The sequence below is a fragment of the Coturnix japonica genome, chromosome 1 (assembly GCF_054131305.1).
Source record: "Coturnix japonica strain WE chromosome 1, WE-NBRP24, whole genome shotgun sequence".
Lineage (NCBI taxonomy): Eukaryota > Metazoa > Chordata > Aves > Galliformes > Phasianidae > Coturnix > Coturnix japonica.
Genome location: NC_140663.1, coordinates 58,932,308 through 58,960,218, shown reverse-complemented (window position 1 = coordinate 58,960,218; position 27,911 = coordinate 58,932,308). Strand labels below are relative to the sequence as shown.

Below are 27,911 nucleotides of genomic sequence, written 5' to 3'. Positions count from 1 at the left end.
AGTAATGGCTTTTAATAGTAATGTGATATGTGAATGAGTACTCAAAGTGGAATCAAACTTCCCAGCACTGTAAACTGCGCTTTTTAATTTAGGGTTTTTAATTTAGGCTGAAACATGTTTGATACAGCCTGAAGCCACAGCTAACAACCAACAGCGGGCAATGGCAGCTGAGGGACAAACACGAGCCGCTCGCTGCACGGATATGCGCATGTGCCGCCTGTCGCCTTTCCCGCCTTACTCTGGCGACCCGGGTAGGGGAAGGGCCGCGCTAAGCAGCAGGCAGGGCGAAGGAGGGCTGTGGGGCAGGGCTGATTCGGTTCACTTCCCTTCCTTTACGCCTGTTGGAGGGTGTGAGGCTGTGGTAGATGCTGAGAGCGGGGAGGGAGCCGTCAGCGGGCTGAGGGTGGTGGGTTGGGGCTGGGCACCCCCTGAGCTCTGGGGCTTTGAGTGGGAAGCGGTCTCACACAAGTGGGACTCACACAGAGTGCTTTATTTCAGATCTTTGCAGGCAGGGAGGAATAAGGAGGTGAGTGCCTCTTGAAAAATCGTTGTTAAATACTCGTCTGTGGCTTAAGGATGTTGGAATCTGCTAAAGCAAGGAGCTTTATGAGGGTTATATGGGGCTACAACGTCGTTTTATTGCGTGTAGTGCTATGTAGGCTGGTTTTTCAGTACAAAGATGCCTGTGTGCTGGGTGAAACGTATGTGAGCTGCTGCCCTGCTTACATCATGAAGTCATCGAGGCTTGGGAGTTGTGCAGTGCCCATAATTCTTCTTGTATCTTAATTATCCTCAAATGAGAGAAATTGCAATCTTCCAATTAGCAATGAAAGGAGAAATGTTAATTTCAAGAAAATTTTAAGTTCAGAATATCTTGGGTTCGCGCTGCATAGTGACACATCAACCACTGGAGAAGCTGTGACATCCAAAAGTGTTTTTTTACTTAACAGCTTAATGTGATTGTTTTCTATATCCATGGGATGTGTGGCTTAAAAAGGAAGTGAAGTTTTCATACCTATGGGCAGCTAATTCAGTAAGTAAGTAAATCAGGAATTGAGGTGTGTGCTGCTGCTGTTACTGTTGGAGGAGCTCCCTGCCCTGGACATTCCAAAGATCTTTACTGGAACTCTTAGTTTTGTATACAATTAATGTTCAGAACTATATTTCAATGGCCTTTTGAAAAACCTGTTGTTATGTCTGGCTGTGTTGAGCTGCACTGAGAATGAGAAGTTTCTCCATTGCGAAAGCTTGGAAGACAGTTTTCTGTTTGGTTTTTTTGCATGTTTTCTCTGTTCTTTCCATCTTGTGTGCAATCCTGTTTTGGTAGGATATTTAAAACTATACATCCCATAACATTGAATTTGAAATGCTTCATGCCTCTTGCTATGAGATGAAGCAAAAAGAAATATTTTGTTGTTGTATCCTGCTATTTTCTGCTGCATTTGTATATGACTTCAGTTATTGAAGTCCTAAGGAGAACATTTTATTTTGTTCCTTCTTGCATTTAATGACAACAGATACACTTTTCTTTCTAAGTTGGCATTCTACTCCCTAAATCTTTCAGAAATAATACGTAGAATATATAAAAATGAGAGTTACTAAAGAAAGTGTATGTCTAAAGTCCAAATATGGAAGCTGCATCAGAAACACATAAAGAGACATAACTGAAAACAAATAATCAGGCAGTGAACGTTGACCAAGGTTGTTAAGAATTGTGCACATGTTTATTTTTCTGCCCAGTAAGGAATGGGCTGTAGAGTCATATGCTGGTTTTGAACATTTATCATCTGTTTTGTAGGATAGAATATCAGCGCAGCTCTTTGGGAAGGCGGTATCAGATCTGAAAAGATTATGAAGTCTTAACAGGCAGGGAACTTACGAGCACTCTGTTCAGAGTATAATTCCTTGCTTTTCAGCATAAGAAGTGTGATCCCACTATCCCTGCTATTTATTTATTTATCGTTTTACCCTACTTTTAAAAAACTTTGTCAGGGTTAATCCTGTGGATTACTTTAAAAATAAAAGTGTGACTACTTGGATATCCATACAGGTGGAGATGGTCAAAGGGGAGTACGTAACAGGTCAAGGTAAACACAAAAACACATCTGTCTTCAAAATACTGTGGGAAAGGTTATGTTTTGATACTGTGCCTCAATAGGAAGAAAAATTTGTTATGGCACCATCCGGAAGGAAGCATTCAGGAAAAGCTGGTAAAGCAGCACAGGAAGAGCAAGCCAGATCTGCCTATGACTTTCAGGAGGAAAGAAAAGACCTGAGTGGATCAGAGGAAGATATTAGAGAAGGTGCTTATCCGCTGATTATTATGATTTTTATTTTTTTTTCTTAAAGTTTATAATATTGACGAGCCTGAACAGATAGGAGGATATTATGGGTCAGTGAATGGTTGAACAAGCACGATTCCTAATGCTTGTGAGAGCCTCCTGGTGTGTGGTTTGGATTAGTAAGAGCACACAATAGAACAGCCGAGCTGAGCTGCTGTGTTTTAAACTTGTTGGTAATGTCCTTAATAAAGTTGGATGCTATTGCGAGGCTGCATATAATGCTGTAGGGTCAGGCCAAAACAGAAAAGCTCTGCTAGTACAGAGAGCGGAGCTGGATATAGGGTAGAGCTGGGGTCTCACGTTGGCAGGAGTAAGAGTACTTTGGGAAGAATCTCAACAGAAGAAATGTAAGAAAAGAAGTTCAGACAACTGAGAAAAAAATGAGTAAAAGTCAGCCAAGGGATTCACATTTGAGTTTTAAGGGATTGTAGCAAAGTGGATTTAAAATACAATTCTCATTTTTCAAATGATATTTTTTTGGCAAAGTTTGATGTAACTTCTGAATTCTGTCTATGAGCAGCCATCTCTGGGTTTTGTTTATCTTCCCCTCCCACCTTTTCCCCCTCATCTTATCTGTCTAAACAAAATCCTTTTCTTTATTTCTATAAGATAGTGAGATGTACACGTGTACATGCGTATGCGAATAATTAAAGTTCCATCTTGAGTATTCCCCGTGAGGTTTGCTGTGCTGCTTTCTGTGAAATACCTGACAAGTCTGGTCAGTGTGTCCTAAGCTTTGTTTTTTTGTCTTGAATTAAGTATAATCTTCCTTGATCTTTTCCCCTGCCTTTGGTAACAGAAATCTGACAGCTGTGGATTCGTTATTATATAGAGAGAACATAGATCTATCTCTCTGGTATTGCTTCCTTAAAAGTCAAGATTACGCAATTTCAGTACTTAGGGTAAAATGAAATTCTTGTGCATTTTGTTGGGTTTTTTCCCCTGTTTTTTAAGATTAGCTTTCTGATAATTGTTACATTGCGAAGCTGAAAGTAGTTGTGTAGTAGTGGATGGAGGAACTCCAATTAGAGACCAGCACTGAGGAACTCGGGGCAGTGCCAGCTCAAATCCAGCCCATTTGGGGTCCATCTGTCAGTTCTTTACAGTCAGGTTTTAGGAGCTGCATGTGTAATGGATGGGATGGATGGTCAAAGAAGTGACCTTATGGAAAAGTAATTACACTTCAGGAATTCAAGTGGCCCCACAAAATACGAAGTATTTTTTTGTAAATCTTTTTGAAATTTACATTAAGGCGAAACACCAGTAATGGACAAGCATGGCAAGAAAAGACCTATGGTGACTACTCATGTGGTTCCAGATGATGTGGGGTAAGGTTTAGAATATATTTTTTTTAATGATGATTTTTTTCTTTTAATTCTTTATCATACTTTTCCCCTCTGATCTTAGTTGCTTGAACATTTTAACAGTATTGAAAATATTGAAAATGATCTGAGAAATGGAATGAAATTCAGAACATATTGACCAAATAACTATAATGCAAAAGTAACGTGTTGCAAAAGTTTTTCTGGAGATGAAGGCTGTTGAATTGAAATTTTTGCTTTCTCCTCCCCAGAAAAGTGTGGTATCCTTTGGAAAACTTGAGATGTAAAAGAAACTGTCAGAACACAGTAAATATTTTGTGTCAGCTGTCATCTCACTGCTTTACGCACCGGTGATAACATCTTAAGTGCTATAAAAAACAACCTGGAAATCATTTATCTTGGATGGTTTATGTGGCGTTGTTTTCATTTTAATTTCAGTTATATTAACTTTAATGAAATTGTTCTTGTTTGATGCTCTGCATTCCTTTCTCTGTGGGCATGGGGGGCATGATTAATGTTAGTTATCACCGTCTCTCACTCAGGGCCCTTTAAATGCCTGATGCCTCTGCTGATAGATTGTAGTAGCTTTCTCATCAATAAATTAGTTTAAAAAGATCTTATGCAGGAGGGGAAGGAGGAAAAAGTCTTAGCTTGTGCACCAGTGGCAACTCTTATCACTGCTTACAAGTAACAGGCATGCGATAAAATTAGTTTCAGGCATTAATCAAAAGTCAGAAAATATTCAAAAATCATAAACTGTTTTGTAGGGGTGAAGTACAGAATATGCTGGAAAGATTTGGAGGTAAGTACACTCGCGTTCTGACACATTGAAAAGTAATTCATGTTTAAGTTACAGAATTGGCGATAATTCATTAGTGCAAAACAACTTTTTGAGATGTGAATAAAATGGATGGTGTTCGTAGCATTGGCTGCAGCCAGTTTGCAGGTGAGAACTAACATGTGATGCATCTAGAACAGATGGATAGAAGGGAAGGGCACAGCTGCAGATAAAGAGAGGAAAGTATTTGTCTGGACTCCATTATAAAGTGTATATATATATATATATATATATACTTATATAAGTATATAAGGGGGATTGCAGTGTTTAATATTAAAAAGCTGGGATTGCTTTTTATTCAGGACTCAAAAACTGGAAAAAAAATAAATGGATCAAAGAGAGTTTGCTCTCTGATTAAAAGCAATAGGGTTGGAAGTAGCAGAGGCAGATGCCTCAGCAAATTAGAGAATGTTTTTTGAAGGCTACAGTAAGAAGGAAAACAAGTTGCTTTAAATATTAACCTTAAGCTATCTGTGACTTGTTCCTTAGTTCTTCAAACAGGAATTAAAATGAAATGAACATATTAACTTACATTAACCTGAATTCTTATTAAAGAAATACTTAAAATGAGTCTTTCTGATGTATTAGTTTGTCATTCATTCAATATGTTGATGTATTTCTGAAAACTAGGCAGTTTGCTTGGATATTACTCTTAGAATATTTGAGCCAGTGTTCTCTCTCGAGGAAAAACAAATCTAAAAAGCATTGGCCCAGCTAAATTAGTGGAAGGCCTGGAAGCGCTAAGCTAATTGTATAGTGAAATAAATGAGGAAAAGGGGCAATGTCCAGTTGCTCCTTCAGAGGCATAAGGTAGGGTCTGTAGGGGGGGGGGGGAATAGGCAGCTCTCATACCAGCACCAGCGGCAGGTGGAGAAGATTCCTAATGCAGCAGACACGTGAGCTTCTTTCTGTTCGAACACACCTTGTTGCTTTTTCAAAGCATAAGGTCATCCATGGGCAACATCTTTAATAAAATGTGCTGTGTGTCCTGGTGTGCTTAACTTCGAACTATTCTTTGATTCTAGCTGACATTAACAAGGCTCTCTTAGCCAAGAGGAAAAGGTTAGAAATGTATACAAAAGCCTCACTCAAAACCAGTAACCAGAAGATTGAACATGTTTGGAAGACACAGCAGGAGCAGAGGTAACATTTACCCTTGGTTTTGAGACCTGTGATGTCTGATGCTGTAAGCAGAGCAAACTGGAAAAAAGAGATGCAAAAACTGCAAGACTTGCAGCTGTCTTTGTGGTTTTATCTATTTGAAATCTGTGTTAGCTGTATGATGTTTACATAGAGAGACTACAGTATAATGAACTAAAGAAAGAGCTGATGATTTTTTTTTCAGTATAAACTTGTTAATGCCAAGATCTGTAATTTGCTTAAAACAGTAAATCTGTACGGTGCTGACAGTTCTGCTAAGAAAAATTTGCTGGTTTGTTTTAATCTGTGTTTCATCTATCAGTACTGACTCTCTATATAAGTACTTATGTTTGTGTTCCTTATTTTTTCTAAAACATGGTGTTCAGTTTGGGACTGATTCAAAATAGCCACCTTTTGTTGTTTTTTTTTCTTAAGTTCACACTAACTCCTATTCCATGCATTTAGAACCTTACCTTTCCTTGTCATTCTCAGAGCATTTGTAATACTTACAGCCAGTGTCTGTTTATAGGCAGAAGCTCAATCATGAGTTCTCCCAGCAGTTCCTGACTGTATTTCAGCAGTGGGATGCGGATGTGCAGAAAGCAGAGGAGCAGGAAGAAAAACTAGCGGTGTGTTTCCAGCATGGGATGTGTTTCACAGCGTATTATTCACAGGGAGACCCCCAGTGTGACAGTTTAAAGCACAACAGGACGGGGACACCCCTTCCTCCAAGCTTACTCCGAGGAGGGGAGTAAACTCTTTGAAAGGGCTGACAATAGCAGGACACGGGGAAATGGTTTTAAGTTAAACGAGGGAAGATTTAGGTTGGATGTTAGGGGGAAGTTCTTTACTAGGAGAGTGGTTAGGCCCTGGAACAGGCTGCCCAGGGAGGTTGTGGATGCCCCGTCCTTGGAGGTGTTCAAGGCCAGGTTGGACGGGGCCCTGGGCAACCTGATCTAGTAAAGGTGTATGTTTGGTGGCCCTGCCAGGCAGGGGGGTTGGAACTACATGATCCTTGAGGTCCCTTCCAACCCGGGTCATTCTGTGGTTCTGTGATTCCTCCCCTTTTGTGGAGAAGGAAAGAAAAACTACCCAGTTAAGATAAGGAGAGAGAACAAATTTACTGCAAATGGTAAAAGAATGTATGATGATGATGAGGAACGTTATAATTAATGGGAGAGAAAGGAAGGCTATGACTGTGCTGCTGCTCAATGTGCTGGAACTGGGAAGCTGTGTCACCCCCATCACCCATAATAGTAGGTCATGTAAAGGCCCTTGGGAAGTGCAGTGTATGTTTCTCTCACAGAATCAGAATTCATGAGACTAGGAAACACAACTGCGCAGTGCACTGTGCCTCTACACCCAACAGCCTGACACATGATGTCATGATATGGAATACTGATAGAACTGGGACCCCCAAACATGTAGAAATGCAAAAATACTTTATGTAGTTCAAACAAACGCATAACTCTTCAAAATTTCATTCAGCTTTGGTGGTTCTCAATCAATGTTCAAATTTGAGGATATATTTCAAAGAGAAGAAAAGTGCAGTACTTTATTGCAAGATTATGGATGGGAATGGAACTCTAAGCCAACACACAGCTTGAGAAGAGCTGAGGTGATGTCAGAGAAGAAACTGATGTGCTGATTCTGAGCATGCAGAGACGTTGCATGGGAAGAACAAAGGAGTACAGGAAAGTGCATCTAAGCATGCATTGCTTAAAAATATACCTCCATGCAATAAATCTGAGCATTTCATGATTAGAGACAGTGGAATGTAATCACATGCTATTGGTGAATTTGTACTCCCACTATGTTTGCAAGTTCAGCACATCTCCCTGCAACACTCAAATACTGTTCTGGCCAGCTGTCCTCATAGGGTGCCACAGATTTCAGTTTGGAAAGGTCTGCAGGTTCAGGGCTTAATCCAATCTTTAGTCCTTTTATTAATAAAAACAAGGATAACTCTCCAGGCAGGGATCTCAGTTCTATGACCCAGGTTGTCAGTGAAGGTAGAACCTCTTCATTCTGATAAATGATAACCAGTGTACTTTTGGTCAACTAATAGCATTATTATTTTTCTTTTTGCTTCTGCTTCAGAACATGTTCCGTCAGCAACAAAAAGTTTTTCAGCAGGCAAGAATAGTTCAGAGTCAGAGACTGAAAACTATTAAGCAACTATATGAGCAATTCTTAAAGGTACAGTAAATTCTCATTTTAGAAAGCAGCTGATCTGTTTCACGTCACTTAGGAAAACTGTACTAATCCAGCCTTTGCGTTATACAGAAATTTAAGGTTTGCTGAAGGAGGACAGCAGCTTAGCATGAATATTCATGCTAGCTAGTACTGTTTCCTAATTTGTTTACAAATGAGTTGTTCTTTCTAAATACCCATACACACTGTGCCTGTATTCAAATGCTTTAATTAAATGTGTTCTTGCAGGGGTCTGATTGGCTTTCCTGTTTCAAATATTCAACTGTAACCCTCAGAGCATGCTTTCTAAACCAAACTCAGTTTTCTACTAGTTTAAACTTTATATAGATTAGTCAAATCAACAGGACTTTGCCTCAGCTATCCCTCAGGTTTTTTGTGCGTGTTAAGTGAAAGTCAGCAGTCTATTAACATTTTATGCTGTAATTTACTACTTCTATTACTGTTGGCACATGCGTTCATGCATTCCCTGTGGGAATTTGATGTCAGGTGTTTTTTGGTCATGAACCTCTCTAGGTTCTGCTGCTTATTGCAAGGAAAATGCTCGTAAACAAGTTGTAATTCTTTTAAAATTATGTAGTTATTGCTTCCTTTGCTCTTTTTTTCCTCTTTGCTTCCTAACCAACACTGATTTGAAAGGCTTTTTCCTTCCTCTAAGTTGGTACAAAAGGTAAATATTTAGAAGCTAACTTGAAGAATCTGACAATTAACAGCTTATGGTTGAAAGAGGTCCCGCAGGATGGTTTCTGCTCAGTCCTGTTTAACTTTCCTGTTGATTTATGAATAGCTTTTGTATTTGCTAACAGTCCCTGTAAGTACAATTTTTGGACACTGCTTACATAGCGCGCTGTATTTTAAACACAAGAAATAAAGATTAACCTGTTTTTAAAAAGTGGCCGACATGCTAGAGAGCAAACAAAAAACGACTGAGTACTATTACTCCAAGTTTGGCTTGTAATAAAAAAGATGATTGCTGGGAGTCATCTGGTCTAACCAGCAGCTAATCTAACAAGACTCCTTAAGAGTCTTTTGATTATCTCCAAAGATGGTGACTCCAGAGCCATTCTGAACAACCTGTTCCATTGCTCTGTCACCCAGTCAGTGAAGAAGCCTCTCCTGATGTTGAGAGGGAACCTCGTGTGCCAGCCTGTGGCCTCTTGTCCTGTCTCTGGATGCTGCTGAAAAAAGCCTGACTCTCTCTTATCTTCTCTATCCTTCTATCCTTCCCCTCATTTACTTAGTTCCAGATAGTTGAAGTTTACATTACAGGACACTACAGAAATCTTAATAAACAATAACCTTTTTAAAAGGGCAATACATCTTCATCAAAGATTTAAAAAAAAACAACACTGTGGTTTTTTTTCCTCAGAGAAGATCAAAAGGTAAAAGTCACACCTGAAATAAGCTTAACTTTAAAGTACAAGTCAAGGAAAATGCAGCTATGCACATGCAGTTAGGCAAACTATCTGAGCAAAAGGGAAGATAACCAGTGAACCTTACCTTATTTTTTATTCAGAGTGAAGCAAGCTAAGAGGAGGAAATATAACGCTTTCTGTAGTTGCTGCTTCAGGTCTCCAAGGTTGTCATGATATTAAACTGTACCGCCCCTTTACCTCTCTGACAGATATGTCTAGACTCGTAGAATTCTTATCTTTATTGAAATGCGGGATAGTAGCTTACACCTGGCAGATACTGAGTGAAAAAGGCTATTTTCATCATGGGTTATGTGGTGTTGTTTAAGCAGCAGTGTAGATTGGAGTCCTATACAGTTTCTTTTTCAAGTTCATGACAAAATTCATCTGTAATTATCAGTGAGTGCTACTGCTATAAAAATCAAACGGTAAGCTGAATTGTCTGTTTTTAAATGAAAACTTTTGATATTGAGCAGTTCTAAATTAAGATTATCCTTAACTCCAGAGCATGGAAGAGCTAGAGAAAAACAATGAAAATCTTCTAGCTGGTGCACAAAATGAACTTCGCAAGGAAATGGCTTTGCTACAGAAGAAGATTATGATGGACACTGTAAGTATCAGTAGTTATAAAGATCTTTGTTAAATACAAAAATAGAACATTCCGTAAGGAAGTCGTCAGACATTCATTTAATTAGATTAAGGAATCATATTGTTTTGGCATCTGTTCAGAATTATCTCCTTTTCTTGTAACAGCAACAGCAGGAGATGGCAACTGTTCGCAAGTCTCTTCAGTCCATGTTATTCTGATGGCTCAATGGAGAAACAACTTGTACCTAAGTAACACGATACAAGTATAGGCGTTAGCCATAAAGAAGTTATCTTAAGATTTAAGTGTTTTAAAGTTCCTATTAAATACTTCAATGGATTGTTCTAATGTTCTAATCTTGTGTCTGATAATGTTGTAAGAACGTATATTAGTAAATTTGTTACTAAGGGGAACAAACCCCAAACCAATTATAGTCTGTCCAATTAATATTCACTTCAATTAGCAGTGGATTGTTTGATTGTTTCACTTCTTATAATGCTCGGTTGAAACAATAGATAGAATTAATGGAAAAAAAAAACACTGTAGTTTTGCACAGTAACTTAACAAATCTGAGTACACTGCAAATAGAAACCTTTTACAAAAGCCACAGCTTCAAGACTTCTGTAGTTCCAACATACAGATTATGGAAAGTGGTTTAATGATGTATATTATGGTAAATGAAACATGAGGCCTTCTGTCAGGCTAGTCATTGTGATTTCTTTTTAGCAATATGAGATGTATCAACTGCTGTAACTTGTCCAAAAAGCAGGTTTCTTTAATTGAACAATGAGCTTACTACCACAGCTTTACAGCACCATCTGCTCAAGTAAGCATAACTGAGTATTACTGCATGCATTTTGAGTTATACATTTTAGTACATCTCTTCTGTGGTAATCTAGCTCACTTACTTGAAATGGAATATTTTTGCAGTTTAAATGACTAGCAGTTCGGGGGAGGTCTGTTTTAAGAATAAAGTATTTTTCATTTATGCACCTCATTACAGTCAGTGAATATGAATTAAAACAGCCAGCCTAGCTTGCACGTAGTTTGCTTTTACAGAAAGCCATTATCCTTGAACAACCACTTTTACTAATTAGGTAGTTTCTAAAATACATGTTAGGTTTCATATACTAGTAGATAACACAAAAACCACCCACACAAGCGGATCTGATTACTTTAAAACAATGTATTTGAAAACCAGACCGTACAACTTCTTATCTGCAGTTTAATAAGGTTTTTAGTTCAGAACCAAGACATCTGATGACTGCTCATCAGTGTCAGAAGCCAGATTAGCAATAGCTAATTTACAGAAAATTCAGTTTGTAGGTTGCAACTGAAACTGAGCAAGTAGCCTCTATGGAGATGTCTTGTTTTGTGTCAGATGGCACTCAAGGACAGAGCAAACACAGAAATTACATTGCTAGAATGATGCATGAGGTAGTATGGGTCCGTGGTGAGTATCAGATAACTAGCAATGCTAACTTTAGCTGTGGTGTTCAGTCTCTGCCCTTTAAGGATAATTAGATGATGCTGTGCAGTACAGTTAACAGTTTTTGCTTCCACTGTTCTGTACTGGGTTATTTGTTGCCATCACCTCTTGTTTCTGGCTTTCCAACTGACTTCTGCACTCATTTCCTACCACTTATTTCTACCATAACTATATAATTATTTATACCTACTACTACTCTACTTTTTTGAGGTCTCAGGGGAACATGTTGCACAGTATTTTCTGTCCCCCGCTTTTTAAGGTCCTTGAATATCTCAGGCAGGCTTTCTGAATTCAGCAGCTAGGAAGCTGCAGTGCACTGTTTTTGAAACAAATAATAGCATTCTTTATTGTACAATTCAGTAACATCTTTATGAACTTAAAGAAAGCTCAGCTACATGGCAGCAAGTAAAAGTGACAACATGTACATTCAGCAGCTTCTCACAAAAACAATATTAATGTATTACCTCTTTAAAGGAGCTTGAGCATTATTTAGGCTTTGTGTGCAAGTTGTGATTTGCTATACAGACAATAAGCTAATTGAATTCATCTTTTCACTAATGAAAAGAAAAAAGGCTGATATTAGGACTCACCTTCTCTATTTTGTAGAGTTTTACTAAACACTATGTTCTAGTTCCTTATAGTTTTGTTTGGATAAAATACAGTGACAGTAGAAAGATAAATTAGATTACAATGGAAATAAATACAGCAATTGTAAGCATACTTCAGAGGGGATTAGTTACACACAGGTAGGTTGCACTGTCATATTTGGGTGTGTTGCATTGTCACAGTCTAACAGACACTAAAGTCCAAGGAACTTGGTCATTCAACTTACATAGTTTCACAGAAAAAAATTAGGGTAGGTGAAGCTACAGTCCTCCAGTACCCAGCTGCCTACAGCCTAGATAATGGGTACAAGGAGGCAAACATTATTATAAGAAACCAGAAACTGCCCTTAAAAAAACCAACCTCTGAGCTACAACTGTGCTTAGTAACAGTAAGTTAGATACTAGAGAATTCAGGAATCCTAAAGGCACTGACAACAGTATTTTGAAATAGAGAACAAGAAAATTTTCCTCTGTTTCCTTCACCTTACTGGTGCAGTATCAAAGGAGATTAATAGTTTGACCTCACCGATCCCTCATTTTTACCAGTCTTGACAGTGCTGTACTGTATCCATTGTGACCTCTGACTATCGCTTCACAGCAGAATACTTTAGAAACTAATGGTGGAAAATCAGTCGCTTGCTTTAGGAAAAAACAAAACCTCTCTTACAACTCTGATTTGTAGCACCTTGGTTTGCAGTTTACAGTCTGGGACCAGAAATACATAATTAAGGGTACTTAACAGGAGATAACAAAAGTTTCAAATGCGATAGTTAGGGTATGAAGTAGTAACTACAGTATCTAGAACACCGAGATAGACCCTGTTTCAAAACTGTTAACCACAACAGAACCTGTGTGACTTCGTATTTAGTAACTCTAGCATCTGGTAATTTCTGGGATAGCATGAGCTGTTTTCTCATGGAACTACTGAAAAGTTTAATCTGTTTTCCCAGAGTGGCTGCTTCATTCAGCATTCTGCTAAATGTTTATTTCCTCCTTGACCTATTTAATCAGTCATTATGGTTCTGAACCTGTTCAGGAGCTTGATGAGATGAAATTCGGAAGACATGTATATGAAGATGAGCAGCAATCTGTAGGCATACACCAGTGGCATATCTCAGCATATCAAACAAGGATATGAACTTAAAAAGAACAAAACAGAACAGGTTAAAAACATATTTCACAAAATTGTCCCTGCTATAAATTCAGCTTTAATCAAAATATATCAAATTTTATCAAGTTTGATATATGTTGCGTAGTTTGTAGTTAGAGTAACTTTAAACAAACCACCTGAGTTAAAGCAGAATTACAAAAAGAGATCCATAATTTCACTTTCAGATCTCTGTTCTAAGGAAAGAAAGCCAGTTAGCACCCAAAACATGTTTATGCAGTATCCTGGCACTTCTTTCACAATGACAGGTGAAACTGAGCAAATCTCAAATGGCAGAGTGGAATGACAGAGGCAGTTTTCAATCCATTCCTTTGTATGTACCGCATCAAAAGTATAAAGCAGAATGCTTACCAGTGCTATCCACAGAACAATGTATTCATCAATGAAACTATTGAAGTACTGGTCCAAAAAGAGAAGTCCTGGTCCAATAAATGCAGTGTCTTGAAGACTGATTTCACTTTTTGTCATGTGAGCCACCTATTTAAAAAACAAAACACAAAAACACAGAAGGCACTACTGTGAGATCACTGTAACTACCATGAAGCCTCCACCTTAGGAGAAAGAACAGTGTCCTAAACCCATCACCAGTGTCTTTGAGGGGCCCTCTGGAAAGCAATCAGCAGGCAGGTCAAAAACCTGCTGATCTCTCACAGTTTCTTTCTCAAGGGCTAAGTAACCTCTCTGCAGGTTGCTCAATCAATATACAGCACTTCAATCAGTGATATCAGCTATTTGAATCATCAAGTCCTTTTTTTACTGTTATATAGGAAACATAACACATGACTTTCTGTGCTCTTTTTAGTTACATCCATCTATCCCAGCGTACTTCAGCAATTAGCAAGGCTCAAGGGACTGCATTTCCAGTGTTCAAGTCAGTGCATAAATTAAGGCTTAGTTCTAGGAGTAAGCTCAGCAAAACAGAAAGTTCTAATGAATAAATTGAACAGGTTTTATTTTTCTTTTCCCTGCATCAGTATCGTACTTAATTTCTGTAGGAGACCGAGCCTGTGTCAGTGTGTTGGTCATAATATAATGTGGTAGCAAAGCAAAACTGGAAAACTTGTGCTTTGCTTACTGCTCCAGAATGCATCTGTTAAGCCAACAACTGGTTCATGTTTAGGGCTGAAAAGAAGATTCCTTACCACTAACTTCTGTGAGATTTTAGCATTCACGAATCCAAATGTCAAGACATACAGGCACGGATGTTTTTCAAACAGCTGAATTGTAGATTTTTTGTAGATCACAATGGCCAGTGCGACAAGTAGCCCAATGTGGACACCTGGTGAAAGAACACTTGTTCCCTGAAATACAGAGGGAGAGAAAACTCTTCTTTGGCTTCAATCACACAACAAGACCAATATTTTATATATGTATTACAACACGACACCCACTGAATGAAAGCAATTTGAGGGATTAATAAATCTCAGGGAAAGTCCATTCACATTATGCTAATGCTATTAGTATACTTTATTATAACCTTTAATGAACTTTGAAAGAAAATTCATGGCTGGTTCCTGTGACAGAAGGAATCCAGTGACAGCTATGGAGAAGACAGGTAAATAAGTCTTTGCTTTGATCACCCAACACTCTCAGACTAACAAATATATTTGAGGTGTGAAATCCATACGCTTGTCAGCTTAAATGCTTAAGAGACAAAACTCTTTTGATTACCTGAAGACTAATAAATTACAAATGTAAATTGTTCAAACCCTATTCAGAACGTTAAAGCAACTTACTGCTATTGTAGATCCATTTTTTCCAACCCCTCCACCAAAGATGACACGGAAGTAATTGAAACATGAAACTGCTGTTCCACACAGTATGCCAACAACTGCAAAGAACTTCAGTTCTAGGCCTATCAAATGCACCTTAGTGGGAAAGCCAAGAGAAAGATATTAAAGGTTACAGATAGATATCAGCTTTATTTTTACACCCCCCCCCCCCCCCCCCCCCCCCTCCGAGAGGTGACTGATTAAAATAACAACAACGCTGCTGACACCCTTGGTAAGGACTTATTTTACTTGCATTACTGTCTTGCTGAGAATAAGCTCAGGAGGACAGTATGTTTGGAGTTTATTTCCTTATTATTGAAGGCATCACATTTCTTTTAGGAATAATTACTCAAAAGTCAAATGGAAACAAATTCTGGCCTTGACATTGAGCTAGATTTTATACTGTGTGTTCTTATAATGTTCTTCAGGTGGTTTTTTTAACACCATAAGCCAAAGTTTGTCATAGACTTGCTCCACCATGACCTGGGAGGGGCAGGAAGGACAGTTCCTTCCCTCTCAGTGGGTACCACAATACTAAACCACAGGAAACACAAACGCCATCTGCCTACTTTGTGTTTTAATACACGTTCCTTGTATGCTGTATCTTTGCACTTAGAATCATCTCTGGATGAAAACTGGTGTTAAACAGTTACCTTTCAGAATCAATTGCAGTTTCAAGGAAACTTCCAAAGGCAGCAGAGGATTTAAAAAAAAAAAAAAGAAGCAGCAATAAATTGAAACCATTGACTATATTTTTTTAATACAGATAGTTTCGAGATAGATACAGCATAGCTGTCAGAGATTTTAATGTTGAAGAAGCAATCGTAATTCATTATTAGTTTATGAAGTTGTTTCCCAACATGAAAAGAACTGTGTGAAAATAGAGCAAAAGCACCTTGCAGAAAACAAAGCTCAGCTAAACATTACTTAACTGCTGAGTAAATTGGTAGACCAATTGGAATTGCTTGGTGCTTTATCTTTAGATTGATTTGCGTAGGTTATCAATACTATGGAACAGTCTCAGGCCTTCCACGTCCCATGACCAACAGAACTACATTTCTAAGATAACAGAAAGTAACATAGGACTGTTAGATTAAAGCAGTTCATCTCTCCATTTTAAAATAAAGCATCCTATATATCATTTAATTGAACAGAAATGCCAGAAAGTCTTGCAGTAAAGTACACAGAAGTAAGAAAAGTGTGTTAAAGCTTCACTATGAGCAGAGTATCAGTGACAGATCATTAGTTTGCATACATGGCAGATGGAGTCTTTTTTCCTCTATGTAGCTCTAAATTTGTGCACAGCGAATCACACCATTATATCTAAGTTTAACTACAATGTAAATATAACCCATAGTTGTACAGGAAGCCCAGACAGAACATCAGACAGCTGGCAGGGTCTGATCCTAGTTGCACAGCATAGCTTCAAATACCATAGCAAATAGTAACACTTACTTAATAGAAACACCAAGTGCTTACACACTTACCGTATAGTCCCACACTGCTGTTCCACAAAATGCAGATACCAACAGCAACAGCGTTATGGCTATCTGAACTTCAGTTACATCAACTCTAAAAAAAAAATGATATTAGTCATTCAGTTAAAGGTTCTGTTTGCCTTAAGTGTAGGGAGGTGGGGGGCAGGGAGAACAGTAAATGAGTTATTTCAGATTACCCCTCAAGCCACGAAGTACATACAGAATGTCATTTTCCTTATTGAAGAAAGATACTCTATTTGGAGGCACACATCCCTAGTTAGCATTTAAAATTGAACCTATATGCTTAATCAAGGCAAGCTGAATGCAGTTATCATAGGGAAAAAGTGTTTAATAAATACACTATTAACTATTTTAGAATTTTGAATAAATTACAGACTTCTTATGCAAGTAGCAATGTAAAATATTAAGTCAATCTCATAGTAAACACACTGAAAGTATCATATAGAAGTAGAAACTATGAAGAGCAGAATGGGACAGAGCCAACCTGTCTTACTGTCTCTGATTTCTGAAATACTTTGAGAGGAGCTCAATATGTATGTGTATATATATATATATATATATGTATTAAAAAAAAGCCCAGAGTACTAAAGTAACTAGCAAGCATTAACAATGGATGTTTAAAATACATTTCCTTAAGTAGTTAGAACAGAAGTGCTATTTTAAAGAACTGACCAAAATCAAGACACATCATTCCCTGCTTAGCACACAGATTGTTTGCACAGGAAGTGGTGTGTTTTCAAAAGGGGATGGGAACCAGCTCTTGGCTAATGGACAACACTTATCTGATCTTGATACTCACAATAACATCAAACTTTTTAATGTAGGATAGCAACAAAATATGCCAGGTTTCATTGCAGTGTTCAGACTCTTAGAAGAGCTGATGTTTTATGTACAAGATGACACACTGAGGTGCTTGTCATTGCTGAAAGCTTTAAGTAAGAAGGGGCAGCTCTTCCCTCCCTCCTGTGCCATCATGCTCCCTCACTCTTCCTTGGTGTGGGCACTGCTCAGACTGTAAGATGAACCAATTCAGCTTGCTCATCTTGTGTGAGTTTGTATTCCGTGCCTGTTTAGTGAAGTGACAGGACTCCAAGCTGAGTCATTATACATGCCTAAGTTTTGTACTTAATTTTACAGAGGCTCAGACAGCTGGCTGCAGCACAGCTCAAATTGAAGGCCAAAGATTTTATTGAGCCCTGGAGCATTCTATCTGTACAGCCTGGCAGTGGTATATTACCCAGCTGTGCTGATTCTTCTTCCTGGCCATCAGTGCTGAGACTCATCAGTAATTTCACTTCCAAAATCAAATGCCATTAATTCAGGAACAGCATCAGTGAAAGCTTCCATGCATATTATGCATTATCATAGTTAGAGTGAACTACTACAACAATTATTCTTAAAAGACAAAATTGCAAGCCTTGGAAAAATCCTGATTTGCTTTCAGTACACAGAAATGAGTTATTTTGGAGAGACATTGTGTCTGCTTGGCTTCAAGCAAAAAGCATGGAACACCGGGGTATCCCAAACTGCTTGTACTATGCATTATCGCTGTTTTTATGCAGAAGCCACTACATTTTTAGTGAAGAAAATGTATGTGGTATGAGAGCTTCAGTGCCTTCTTGATATGGGGAAATCATTCACATGTTTTATGCAACAGAAGGCACAGAAATGCAATGCTTGGTACAGATGCCCTGAGCTTATGGCATAGTTCATTTCCATTACAGTCCACTGTCACTTACAAGAATTATCCTTCCACCCATCATTCTAAAGCATCCCTTTCTGTCTACAGGACAGAATGTCCTTTGGAGAAAAGCAGGATGGGTATGCAGGTACGGGAGTTATAGTTTGTGTGACCAGCAAATAAAAAGAGCTCTTAGCATTACTGCAGAGACAGCCTGCCTTTCAGATAGATACCAAACAGCATGCAGGCAGCTGATCATTAGCCTGCAGTGGTACTCTGCTTTGCTAAGGTGCTTCTTGCAGGACAGAGCTCACTAGTATTGTAAAGTAGGCTGCTTAACACGTGGCAAGGATTGTCAGGACAGCCTTCACCTCTCATGTATTTCAGTTACAGCTGATGAGGAGGTCACTTCTCCTTTCCTCAGAAATCACTATCAAAGTGCATCTCATTGCTTGAAGACAGTACGAGACCATGCTAGGCACTGCCACAGCTACAGAAGGGTATGTGGAGCATTCTCCACACTATTGGGAGCTAAAGCAAAATAGTTATCCTTCACATGATTGTCAGTGACCCCTCCTCCCACAGTTCAGTGAGAACAGACTCAATTTCTACAAAGTCATGAACAACATGACGGAAATCAAGCAGAACTGCGACCTAACACAAAACCTCAAGGACATCAAAGTCAGTATGAACTAGATGAAAAGCAAAAACCCCAAATAAACCCGGTTTGTTTCTCCAAGCACTGGCATAGTTCTGTGAAACTATGGATGTGCTGGATGCATAAAGTTTGTTTGAAGGAAGACTGAACATGTTCACAGAAGATAAATCCATTACCAGGGAATTTTGCTACAAATGCATTGATTCAGCATCCCCTGTGCTGGATCTGCTCCATGGCAGGCTGATTATAATGGGAACAATCAGAGATGCTCGCTCTGTTCCTACCCCTATATATAGGGTGCTTGGTTGCACTGCAGGCAAGACAACTCTGTGTGGATAAATCTAGAAATAAGTACTAAATGCATGCAAATAAAGCACAGGTAACTACAATCAACTACTAAAAGAACAAGTCTTGTACTCAGTATAACACAGATCTTAAAGTAAAACAGAAGTCTGCTAGGGCAGAAGGGAGACTAGGAAGGGGGTGACAGGAAGAGAGAGCGTGGGGAAGAAAGAACAAGAAGAAATGGAAATCAAGTAGCTAGCAGCCTCAGATATTGTCATATGCAGTTCTAAAAGATACCTACTTACTTTCCAAACCTTAATATGCCTGATACATATGTCTGCCAGTGAGCAGAATAGAACATGAACAGTCCCACAAAACAACAGAAAAACAACCAGTCAGGGTTTGTTCCTAGTCGGATTGCTATGCAGGATCCAAGGACAACAAAAACTGAAAAGCAGAAACGAACATGTTAGTCATATACCCTCTATGCTTGCAGTTAAGAGAAAATCACAAGGCATTTCAGGTCACTATAACAAGATAAGAATATGACTTAAGTAGCTAACATCAGGGACAGTGTTGGTGGGAGAGATCAAAACACCAAAACACAAGACTCCTTCCAAAGGAAGGCCACACTCCATAGCGTACTGTGGTTATTCCTTTGGGTTTTATAATTTCCTCTATGGCACAAACATCTGCTCCAACAGAAGAGCTGTACTCAAAGACTGACAGTGCTCTGCTGGGAACTGAGGCATAAAGAATATCCCAACTCTTCTCAAGGCAAATGTTTTGGCCATTTAAATTGACATGGAAATGCTGGTATTGCCACCAACAGCTGCTAGGTTACAGAAAATAAAACTGAGCAAGGCTTTCTTTTTAGAAACTCCCAAACAACTTTTTTTAAGCTTATTCTTTTAAGAAACATTTATAAACAACCCTCCTCCTAAATGCCAGGCTGGATGCCCATAAGGGTTTTCTGGCACATCTTACATAAAGCAGAACCCTTAGCTTCATGTTCCAGCATCAGTCTTATAGGCACGTAAATCCTGTTTATCAATTGTACCTTACTGGAAAACATGAGCCACGCATAATATAATCTGTAGCAATGCTCTTACTGAATGTTGTTCATTATCGAGCCCCAAGTGCATGAAGATGTACAAGTAAGCATACACTGTGTATTACAAAACACCTTCTAAAAGTGCTTCTGAAATACCCTCCCTCATCAGGGATGCAAAAGTCAAGGGCAGCCCTGGCTGCAGTGACTGGGCAATGGTGGAGAAGGGAACAATCTGATTCTGCCCTGAGCATGGGCCTGAACCAGACAGTCACCAGAGGTTCCTTCCAGTTTCAACAAATGTATGATTAATCAGCTCCTCTTGAAAACAGCTAACTTATTTTTACAACTGGGATGCGTAACAGTAGGTTAAGGCTACCTGTAGAAATAGAGTCGCAACCATGATCAAAGAGCTCTCCTAGAGGAGAGCTACTGTTTGTTCTTCTGGCTTGCTTCCCATCAATGGCATCCAGAGACTGGTAGATAAAAAGTCCTAACGCACCCAGGATGTATGCCCAAAAAGGTGCCTGAAAGAGATTCACATAAAAGGTCACTAGGTGGATTCCAGTTTCTTAGCCAATAATCTATTCAGTTAAAGGTAAAATACTGTGCAGCACAAAGCTATGCTACATTCTATATACAATACACTGTATTATTTGTGCTGAAAAGAATAGTTGAAAAAAATTAATCTTAAAAAGAAAAGTAGCATGAAGGCACTCAGGAGCATCCTCAGCAGCTTCAATGTCAGACACTGAGATCACCTGCTCAGATTTACAACATACAGGTACTAAAACACATCACTAAATAGAGAGCTCAAGTCTCTAGCTTTCAGAAGCACCGTTTTCATACACAAAGTCAGTATGTCCTCCTAAAGGCATTCCTTCTTATTAGAAGTTACTTCTGACACTTCTCGAATGAGGTACAGGTTACATTCTGCCTCAACTAAATCCACCAGTTTTCCTAGCACTCAAAAGTGCTGTTCATGAAGTGCTCACCAAAGTCAGGTATCAATGGTGGAAACACAGTTTGCAGGCTTTAATAAGCGAGCAGCCATAGGCAGTCACAAAGCTTAATTCTTTTCCATCTGCAGGTAGGAGGTTGCTGCTGTGGCTTTACACCTCTGCAGCTCCTCTCCTGTATTGCAAGCAGACCAACATGATTATGTGTATTTCAGAAAGCAAAGGCTGTTATTCAGACAACTGATCAGATTTCTCACCGAGCTCTGTCCATGCTCAGATGGACCCAGTGTTACTGTTAAGGAGAAGTCAAAAATGACAATTTCAGTGACAATTTCACTGATATAGTCCACAGATGAAAGCTACTGCAGTGGCTGCAAGGGCTTTTTCAGCATCACTTTGCTACATGGGGAACATGAGATAGTCTCGAACAAGCCAGCTCCAGACAGACTCATAAAAGGAAGCATTATGAACACAAGGCTAAGAGAAACTGAGAGTTTCATTCCTATCCTGTAATAATTTTGAAGACGTTCCCAATTGTATCACCGATATTACTTCAAAATGCCACTAAGGTAGTTTGCAGGGTTTTATGATGTGCCTCCATGGACTTTTACAAGTCACATGAAGACAGCATTAGATCTACTGATGATTGTAATCCCAGGATTGAGGCAAGTAACCAGGTCACACCTGGCAATGCTGCCCAGGCCACTGATGGGCTGTGTTAAGCTCCTCTCCTTTTGCAATATTCTACCTGTAACTGAAACAGACTGATTTTAGTTAACTTGAAGTCACGGGGATCTTTGTATCATGGACAAAAGCTGTACCCAGTGCTCAATACACTTCTTCCCTCCTGCCCTACAACTCCACAATATATGATACAAGAACTGCTGTTCACGGTAACATCATCTCTGCCTACATTACCTCAAAGAAGCAAAGCAACTTCAAGTCAGACCATTCTATTTGGTGTTTTGGCACTAGAGTGACTTTTGTCTATTTCCAAGCTGTAGTAAAAGCATAGCATCAAGAGTGCTGCATATAGGTGTCTGCTTGCCTCAGAGCTCCAGCTGACACAAATCACAGCAACAAACCCCCCAGGCTCACAAACTAGAACCATTCTCCTCACCCAGCTGCAAAGAGAGGAGTTTTTGTTCTCCAGGTGGTGAGGATCACTTGTGTCCATTGACACCTGTAAGGGATGTGTCCCTTATTGCTATAGCTGCCATCTTCTCACACGCCTGGCTCTTTGTCCAGGGATGTCCCCAGCCACTTCCCACACTGCACCCAAGCAGTCTGCAAATTAGAGAAGTGGGAGCATTTGAGAATGCTGACATGGCTGAGGGACTCAGCTGAAAGGTCAGGAGGCTCCCAGTAATCATCAGCTTTTCACTGATGAGGTGTTTATTATCTCAGCCCGAAGTTATATCCTGTCTAAGCAAATGCATTATTTGGCCAGGGACACATGCTATTCTAACGAAGCTAGAATACAAAACAAACCCCAGAGAAGAAAAAACAAACAAGCAAAAAAGGCTTCTCTGCTTGAATTAAAAAGAAGTCTGAAAGATTATACAGGGTCTTTTCAACTGCAGATCTTGTAAAGGTCAGATCACCTGCTGAACCCAGGGTTTGAAGATGCCAAGAGAATGCAGACACAGCATTGGGTAGGACTGTGTGGCACAGCCCACCTTCAGGAAGCAGCATAGGTCCAACAGCAGCCCTTGTTTTGTGCCCCTGTGACGGCACATGGGGAAGAGCATGGACAGCTGCAGGAGAGTGGATATGCTGAGAAGATCCCTTACTACTTATTTCAAGTGAAGTTCAACCCCACAAAGTTCAGTCAACAGCCCAAGGATTGCAACATTTAAATCTTCACCCACACCTCCTCATTACTCACCACTTTTATTCATAATATAATTCCCTCAATTCCCACAGCACTAGTTCTGCCCTAGCCTGTAGTTCCCCTGTCTGGCAGAGATGCACAAAAGGAGCCATTTTCACTGGACTTCCTCCCTTTTCCCCCAGAACTGGAGAACTTCCCTTACTTGTGCTCAGCACGAAGCTCTCAGTACAGTTGTACTAACAGCAGCAGAAGGAAGGGGGCTGTTTAAATCTGCACTACAATGGGACAGAATTAAGAATAACCATAATCTGGTGCACTTTCTGCACTGCAGGGACTCCTTGCATTCCTTTCCTCCTCTCCCCAATGAGCTCCCTCAGGTTGGGTATCATAGAACGACCTGGGTTGGAAGGGACCTCAAGGATCATGTAGTTCCAACCCCCCTGCCTGGCAGGGCCACCAAACATACACCTTTACTAGATCAGGTTGCCCAGGGCCCCGTCCAACCTGGCCTTGAACACCTCCAAGGACGGGGCATCCACAACCTCCTTGGGCAGCAAATCTTTACCACTGGTGAAACCCACCCTGATCAGTTTTGGCCATTCTTTGCTCAGATCCTGCTATAGCTACTACAGGATTTTTTAGTAGATCTAGGTTCAAAACAAAGTAAGAGCTGCTGTTAGTATGAAAACCCTGTGCTAACGGAGTAACTGCAGTTGCTTCAGTGAAATCAGCTTGCACGGTGCGCTCCTTTTAGCAGCAAAAGCTTCTCACTAACACACGGTGGGGATAAAAGGCAGTCCTCACCTAAAATGTGCTCCTTCTACACTCTAACGCAGGACAAGCACAGTGTTCATACTGTAGGTCAGCAGAACTTTCAGTTTATAAATATGCTATGATTATTGTTAGATCAGCCACCTCATTGATCTCCCACTTCAATAGCATCGTCACTTTTTGTCATCTAAGAAACCCAGCTGTGTAATGATACACTGTAAGCCAAGAGATGGTCAGCAATGATCAGCATCCTTAGTCCTTCCTTTCAGGAGGAGAACATAGGAAAGTAAATCTGCTACAAAGAGTGGGTTAAAGTATGATCTTGCTTCCACCAGAAAGCATTACCTCCAGAATTACAGCATAGAAGCTATGACTGTCCAACACTCCCAAGGGACGAGATGCCATCCAGAGAGACCTAGACAGGCTCAAGCAGTGGGCCCCAGAGAACCTCATGAGGTTCAACAAATCCAATTGCAAGGCTGTGGCAACACTTATTATCACTACAAGTAGGGGGATGTAAGGATGGAGCATGGCTCTGCTGAAAAGGACTTGGAAGTACTGGTAGATGGCAAGCTAGGCATGAGCCAGCAATGTGTCCTTGCAGCCTAGAAAGCCATTATCCTGGGCTGCATTAAAAGAAGCATGGCCAGAAGGGTGAGAGAGGTGATCCTGCCCCTCTGCACTGGTGAGACCTCACCTGAAATGCTGCATCCAGGTGTGGAGTCCTCAGCACATGACAGACATGGACCCATTGGAGCACATCCAGAGGAGGGCCACAAAAATTACCTAAGGGATGGAACACCTCCCTGAGAGGACAGGCTGAGAGAGCTGGGGCTGTTCAGCATGGAGAAGGCTCCACAGAGATCCATCCTTTCAGTATCTAAAGGGAAGCTGTAAGAAAGAAGTGGACAGACTCCTTAACAGGGTCTGCTGTGATAAGACAAAGGGAAATTATTTCTAACTAAAAGAGGGGAGACTTAGACTGGACATAAGGAAAAAGAGAGGTGGCAGATGCCCCATCCCTGGAGACACTCAAGGCCGGGCTGGAGGGGCTCTGAGCATCCAATCTAGTTGTGAGTGTCCCTGTTAACTGCAGGGGTGTTGGACTACATGGCCTTTAAAGGTCCCTTCCAACACAAACAATTCTGTGATTCTAAGAGAAAGGAAGAAAGAAGAGTCTTCACTAACAGCAGAGAAGATGCATGAACTCTGTACAGGGCACGAAATGTGCAGGCAGCGTCCACCTGTCCCAGCTGCTATAACGTGTTTTAGTTCTGTAGATGGCTGTCCTGTCCTCAGCCAGAGAAGGAAATGGGACAGACACTGAAAATCCACACACGTGGATTTTAGCTACTGCAGTGCTTGTGGGGTGTGGTCTGCTATGACTCAGACGGAGATAAAGAGGCTTACGCTGAAGGGTACATTTATAGAAGACAGCAATACAAGCCATGTTCCTTCTACACAGGAAGGCATTGCTCAAGCAGGCAGCATTTATAAAGCCAAAACATACTGTGCTGGTCAGCAGTAAATTGACATTTAGTAGCTATTGGTGGTGATGATGATGGCAAGCACAGCGTATAAGGAAATACCTGCTACACAGTAAGAGGACAAGGGAGTGCTGTGTGGTTTCAGACATCAAATGCATTGTGTGGAGCAGGGAAACCATTATTAAATTGTAGAATTTGCTGCAGTAGGACAGGCAGATGTTACAATAGTGGATACAACACTTGGTAGCATTACAGCAGGTTTAGCTTTTTTTAGAAAGCCATCCAGATACCATCTTCATTGGAGAAAGGCTGAAAAAGAGCATAAGAAAGGTAATGATGGTGAAGGAAGCAGCAGAAGCCAGGGCATACTCACAGAGTAGAGGCAACAGAAGTTTTGTCTTTGCTCAAAGAACAATGCAACAGGAGAAGGAGTATGCTTTAAAGCTACACGCTTATAATTGATATACTGATGTCTAAATGGGAAAGTTTGGTCCAGACTGTATGTTCTTATAGAATTCAACCTCTGTGACAATCGTAAATGTCCCTAAAACTCGACCTGATATATTTTCCAGAAGAAGTAATTCTCTGGATGTCTGCAACATAACCTTTTTGTTATGAGCCCCATTCAACCTGGCCTTGAGTGCCTCCAGGGATGGGGCACCACAGCTTCTCTGAGCAGCTGTGCCATTGCCTCACCACTCCGAGTAAATTTCCCTTCTTTTAGTTTAAAACCATTCCCCCTTGTCCTACGCCTATTAGACCACGTAAAAAGTTGGTTCCCTTCCTGTTGATAAGCTCCGCTCAAGTAGTGGAAGGCCACTGTGAGGTCTCCCTGCAGATGTCTCTTCTCCACGCTGAACAAGCCCAACACCCTCAGCCTGTCTTCATAGGCGAGGTGCTCTAGCCTTCTGATCATGCTCATGGCTCTCTTATGGACTCACTCCAGCAGCTCCATATCCTCCTTCTGTTGGGGGGCCCAGGCCTAGAAGATGACAACCTGCAGTTTCCAGCCATTTACTCTCCTCTCTCATCTTTCTCCTTACTGCCTGCAGCTGCACCCCAAGGAAGCCAAAAAAGTCAGACCAAAATGTGTTAGTTTGGACCTGGATCAGTTTCTTGATCTGACTGCTGCAACTGTTGGCATGAAAGGCAAAGCAATTAGGGACAAATAAGGATGCTTCTGTCAACAAGAATGCTCATGGAAGTATGGCCAGGTTATATACGTTAAAAAAAAAACAACCCAACTGCCATCCCCCATCTTTGCCTTTAAGATTTAAACCCATCGGAACAGAACAGCCACCCTTCAAGGCCATAAAGCCCCCCAAACAGAGACCTTCCCCTGATATTACCCACTATAACTACCACGAAAATTCCGTTCTGGCAAACTTGTATGTGCAACCCGGTTTCAGGGCAAACCCACCGTGCCCTCTGAGGACACAGACCCGGCCCTCCGGGCATTCCGTGCCTGCGGGGACAGGGGGAGGCCGAGTCCCGCAGGGCGGTACCTGCTCGGAGGCGGTGGGGCAGGAGGCGATGAGCGGCAGCGCCGTGAAGCAGTTCAGCAGGAGGCCGCCGAGGGTGATGGCGTTGGGGGCCAACCACGGCGGGAGCCGCTCCACCAGCCAGCCCCAATAGGGCTGCAGCCAGGGCTCCAGCAGCGAGCGCCCGGCCGCGCTGTAGCGGTGCTGCTCCAGCCGCTTCAGCTGCGCCGGGCTGAGGGGCGCGGGCAGAACCCACGGGGCGGCCATTCCGGACGGGCCGGGAGGCACCGGGCTCAGGCGGCCGCCACCGCCGCTCGGGGCGGGGCTGAGGCAGCGGCGGAAGAGGCCGACGCCCCGCGGCCGCCCCTCCTCGAGGAAACCACCGCCCCCGCGGCGCCTCCTCGGTTAGGCTGAGTTCGTTCTCTGCTGGGTTATTTCCCTCGCCTCGGGGCGCGGCCGCCTCCTCCGACGGGATCACGGTGCTGCCCGTCCGGCGCCATTTCTCGAGCCCTGCAGAGTGGTGGGCCCCGTGGCCGTGGGGTGTGCAAACACTGCTTGCCCACGACATCTTCGGCCTACTTGGCCTAGGTCAGGCTCCACAGCCAACCTGACCTTGAGTCCCTATGGGGATTGAGCACCCACAGCTTCTCTGGGTAGCTGTGCCAGTACCTCACTGTCCCTTGACTCAAAATTTTCCCCCTAAAATCTAAGCCAAATCTCCCCTATTTCAGTTTAAAACTGTTCTGCTGGCACTGTCACTATCAGAGCATATTAAAAGCTGATCTTCCTCCTATTTATAAGCTCTCTTTAAGTAAGTGCTGAAAAGGCCACAATAAGGTCTCTCTGCAGCCTTCTCCAGGCTGAACATGCCCAACTCCCTCAGCCTGTCTTCATAGGAGAGGTGCTCCAGCTCCCCTGTGGCGCAAGTGGAAGAAGTGCCGCTCTGCTACACAGGAGCTCAAATCCCAGGGGTTGGACTCGATGATCTCTAAGGTCCCTTCCAACCCGCACAAGACTATGAGACTATGATGATGATGATACTATGAGTATCCTCATGGCCCTCCTCTGGACCTGCTCCAATGTCTCTGCATCCTCCTTGTGCTGGGAGCTCCAGGACTGGGCGCAGTACTCCAGATGAGGCCTCATAAGGGCAGAGCAGAGGGTTACAATCACCTCCTCCCTGCTGCCGTCCCTCTACTGATTTCAGCCCAGAACACAGTTGGCTTTCCAGGCTGCGAGTGCACACTGCTGGCCCATGTCCAGCTTCCCATCCACCAGGACCCCTAAGTCCTCCTCCACAGGGCTGCTCTCAGGGGTGTT

The 27,911-nt window shown here is 41.4% G+C and overlaps 2 protein-coding genes across 12 annotated transcripts; one reads left to right on the top strand and one right to left on the bottom strand.

The window, feature by feature from the left end:
- Positions 1-37: 37 nt before the first annotated feature.
- Positions 38-10,646, top strand: SYCP3 (synaptonemal complex protein 3). Of its 2 annotated transcripts, XM_085522076.1 has the most exons (9): positions 38-526; positions 2,159-2,303; positions 3,595-3,670; positions 4,432-4,466; positions 5,528-5,645; positions 6,172-6,271; positions 7,743-7,841; positions 9,771-9,875; positions 10,019-10,646. In XM_085522076.1, the coding sequence occupies exons 1-9, from the start codon at positions 161-163 to the stop codon at positions 10,070-10,072; spliced, it is 1,098 nt and encodes a 365-aa protein (XP_085378202.1). In that variant the 5' UTR covers positions 38-160; the 3' UTR covers positions 10,073-10,646. The 2 variants fall into 2 exon arrangements, with proteins under 2 accessions (XP_085378202.1, XP_085378209.1); XM_085522083.1 differs by lacking the exon at positions 2,159-2,303 and having other exon boundaries at positions 445-526.
- Positions 9,930-26,923, bottom strand: CHPT1 (choline phosphotransferase 1). 10 transcript variants are annotated; one of them, XR_014936479.1, is made up of 10 exons: positions 26,616-26,923; positions 20,439-20,586; positions 19,314-19,455; positions 16,373-16,457; positions 15,539-15,944; positions 14,850-14,981; positions 14,256-14,414; positions 13,465-13,590; positions 12,974-13,084; positions 9,930-10,098 (listed from the first exon to the last, which is right to left on the bottom strand). XR_014936479.1 is itself a non-coding variant. In XM_015867469.2 (10 exons), the coding sequence occupies exons 1-9, from the start codon at positions 26,856-26,858 to the stop codon at positions 10,783-10,785; spliced, it is 1,173 nt and encodes a 390-aa protein (XP_015722955.2). In that variant the 5' UTR covers positions 26,859-26,923; the 3' UTR covers positions 9,930-10,098; positions 10,760-10,782. The 10 variants fall into 10 exon arrangements, 6 of the variants coding, with proteins under 6 accessions (XP_015722955.2, XP_015722947.1, XP_085378194.1 ...); XM_015867469.2 differs by lacking the exon at positions 15,539-15,944 and adding an exon at positions 10,760-10,809; XR_014936481.1 differs by lacking the exon at positions 12,974-13,084 and having other exon boundaries at positions 15,539-15,568.
- Positions 26,924-27,911: the final 988 nt, after the last annotated feature.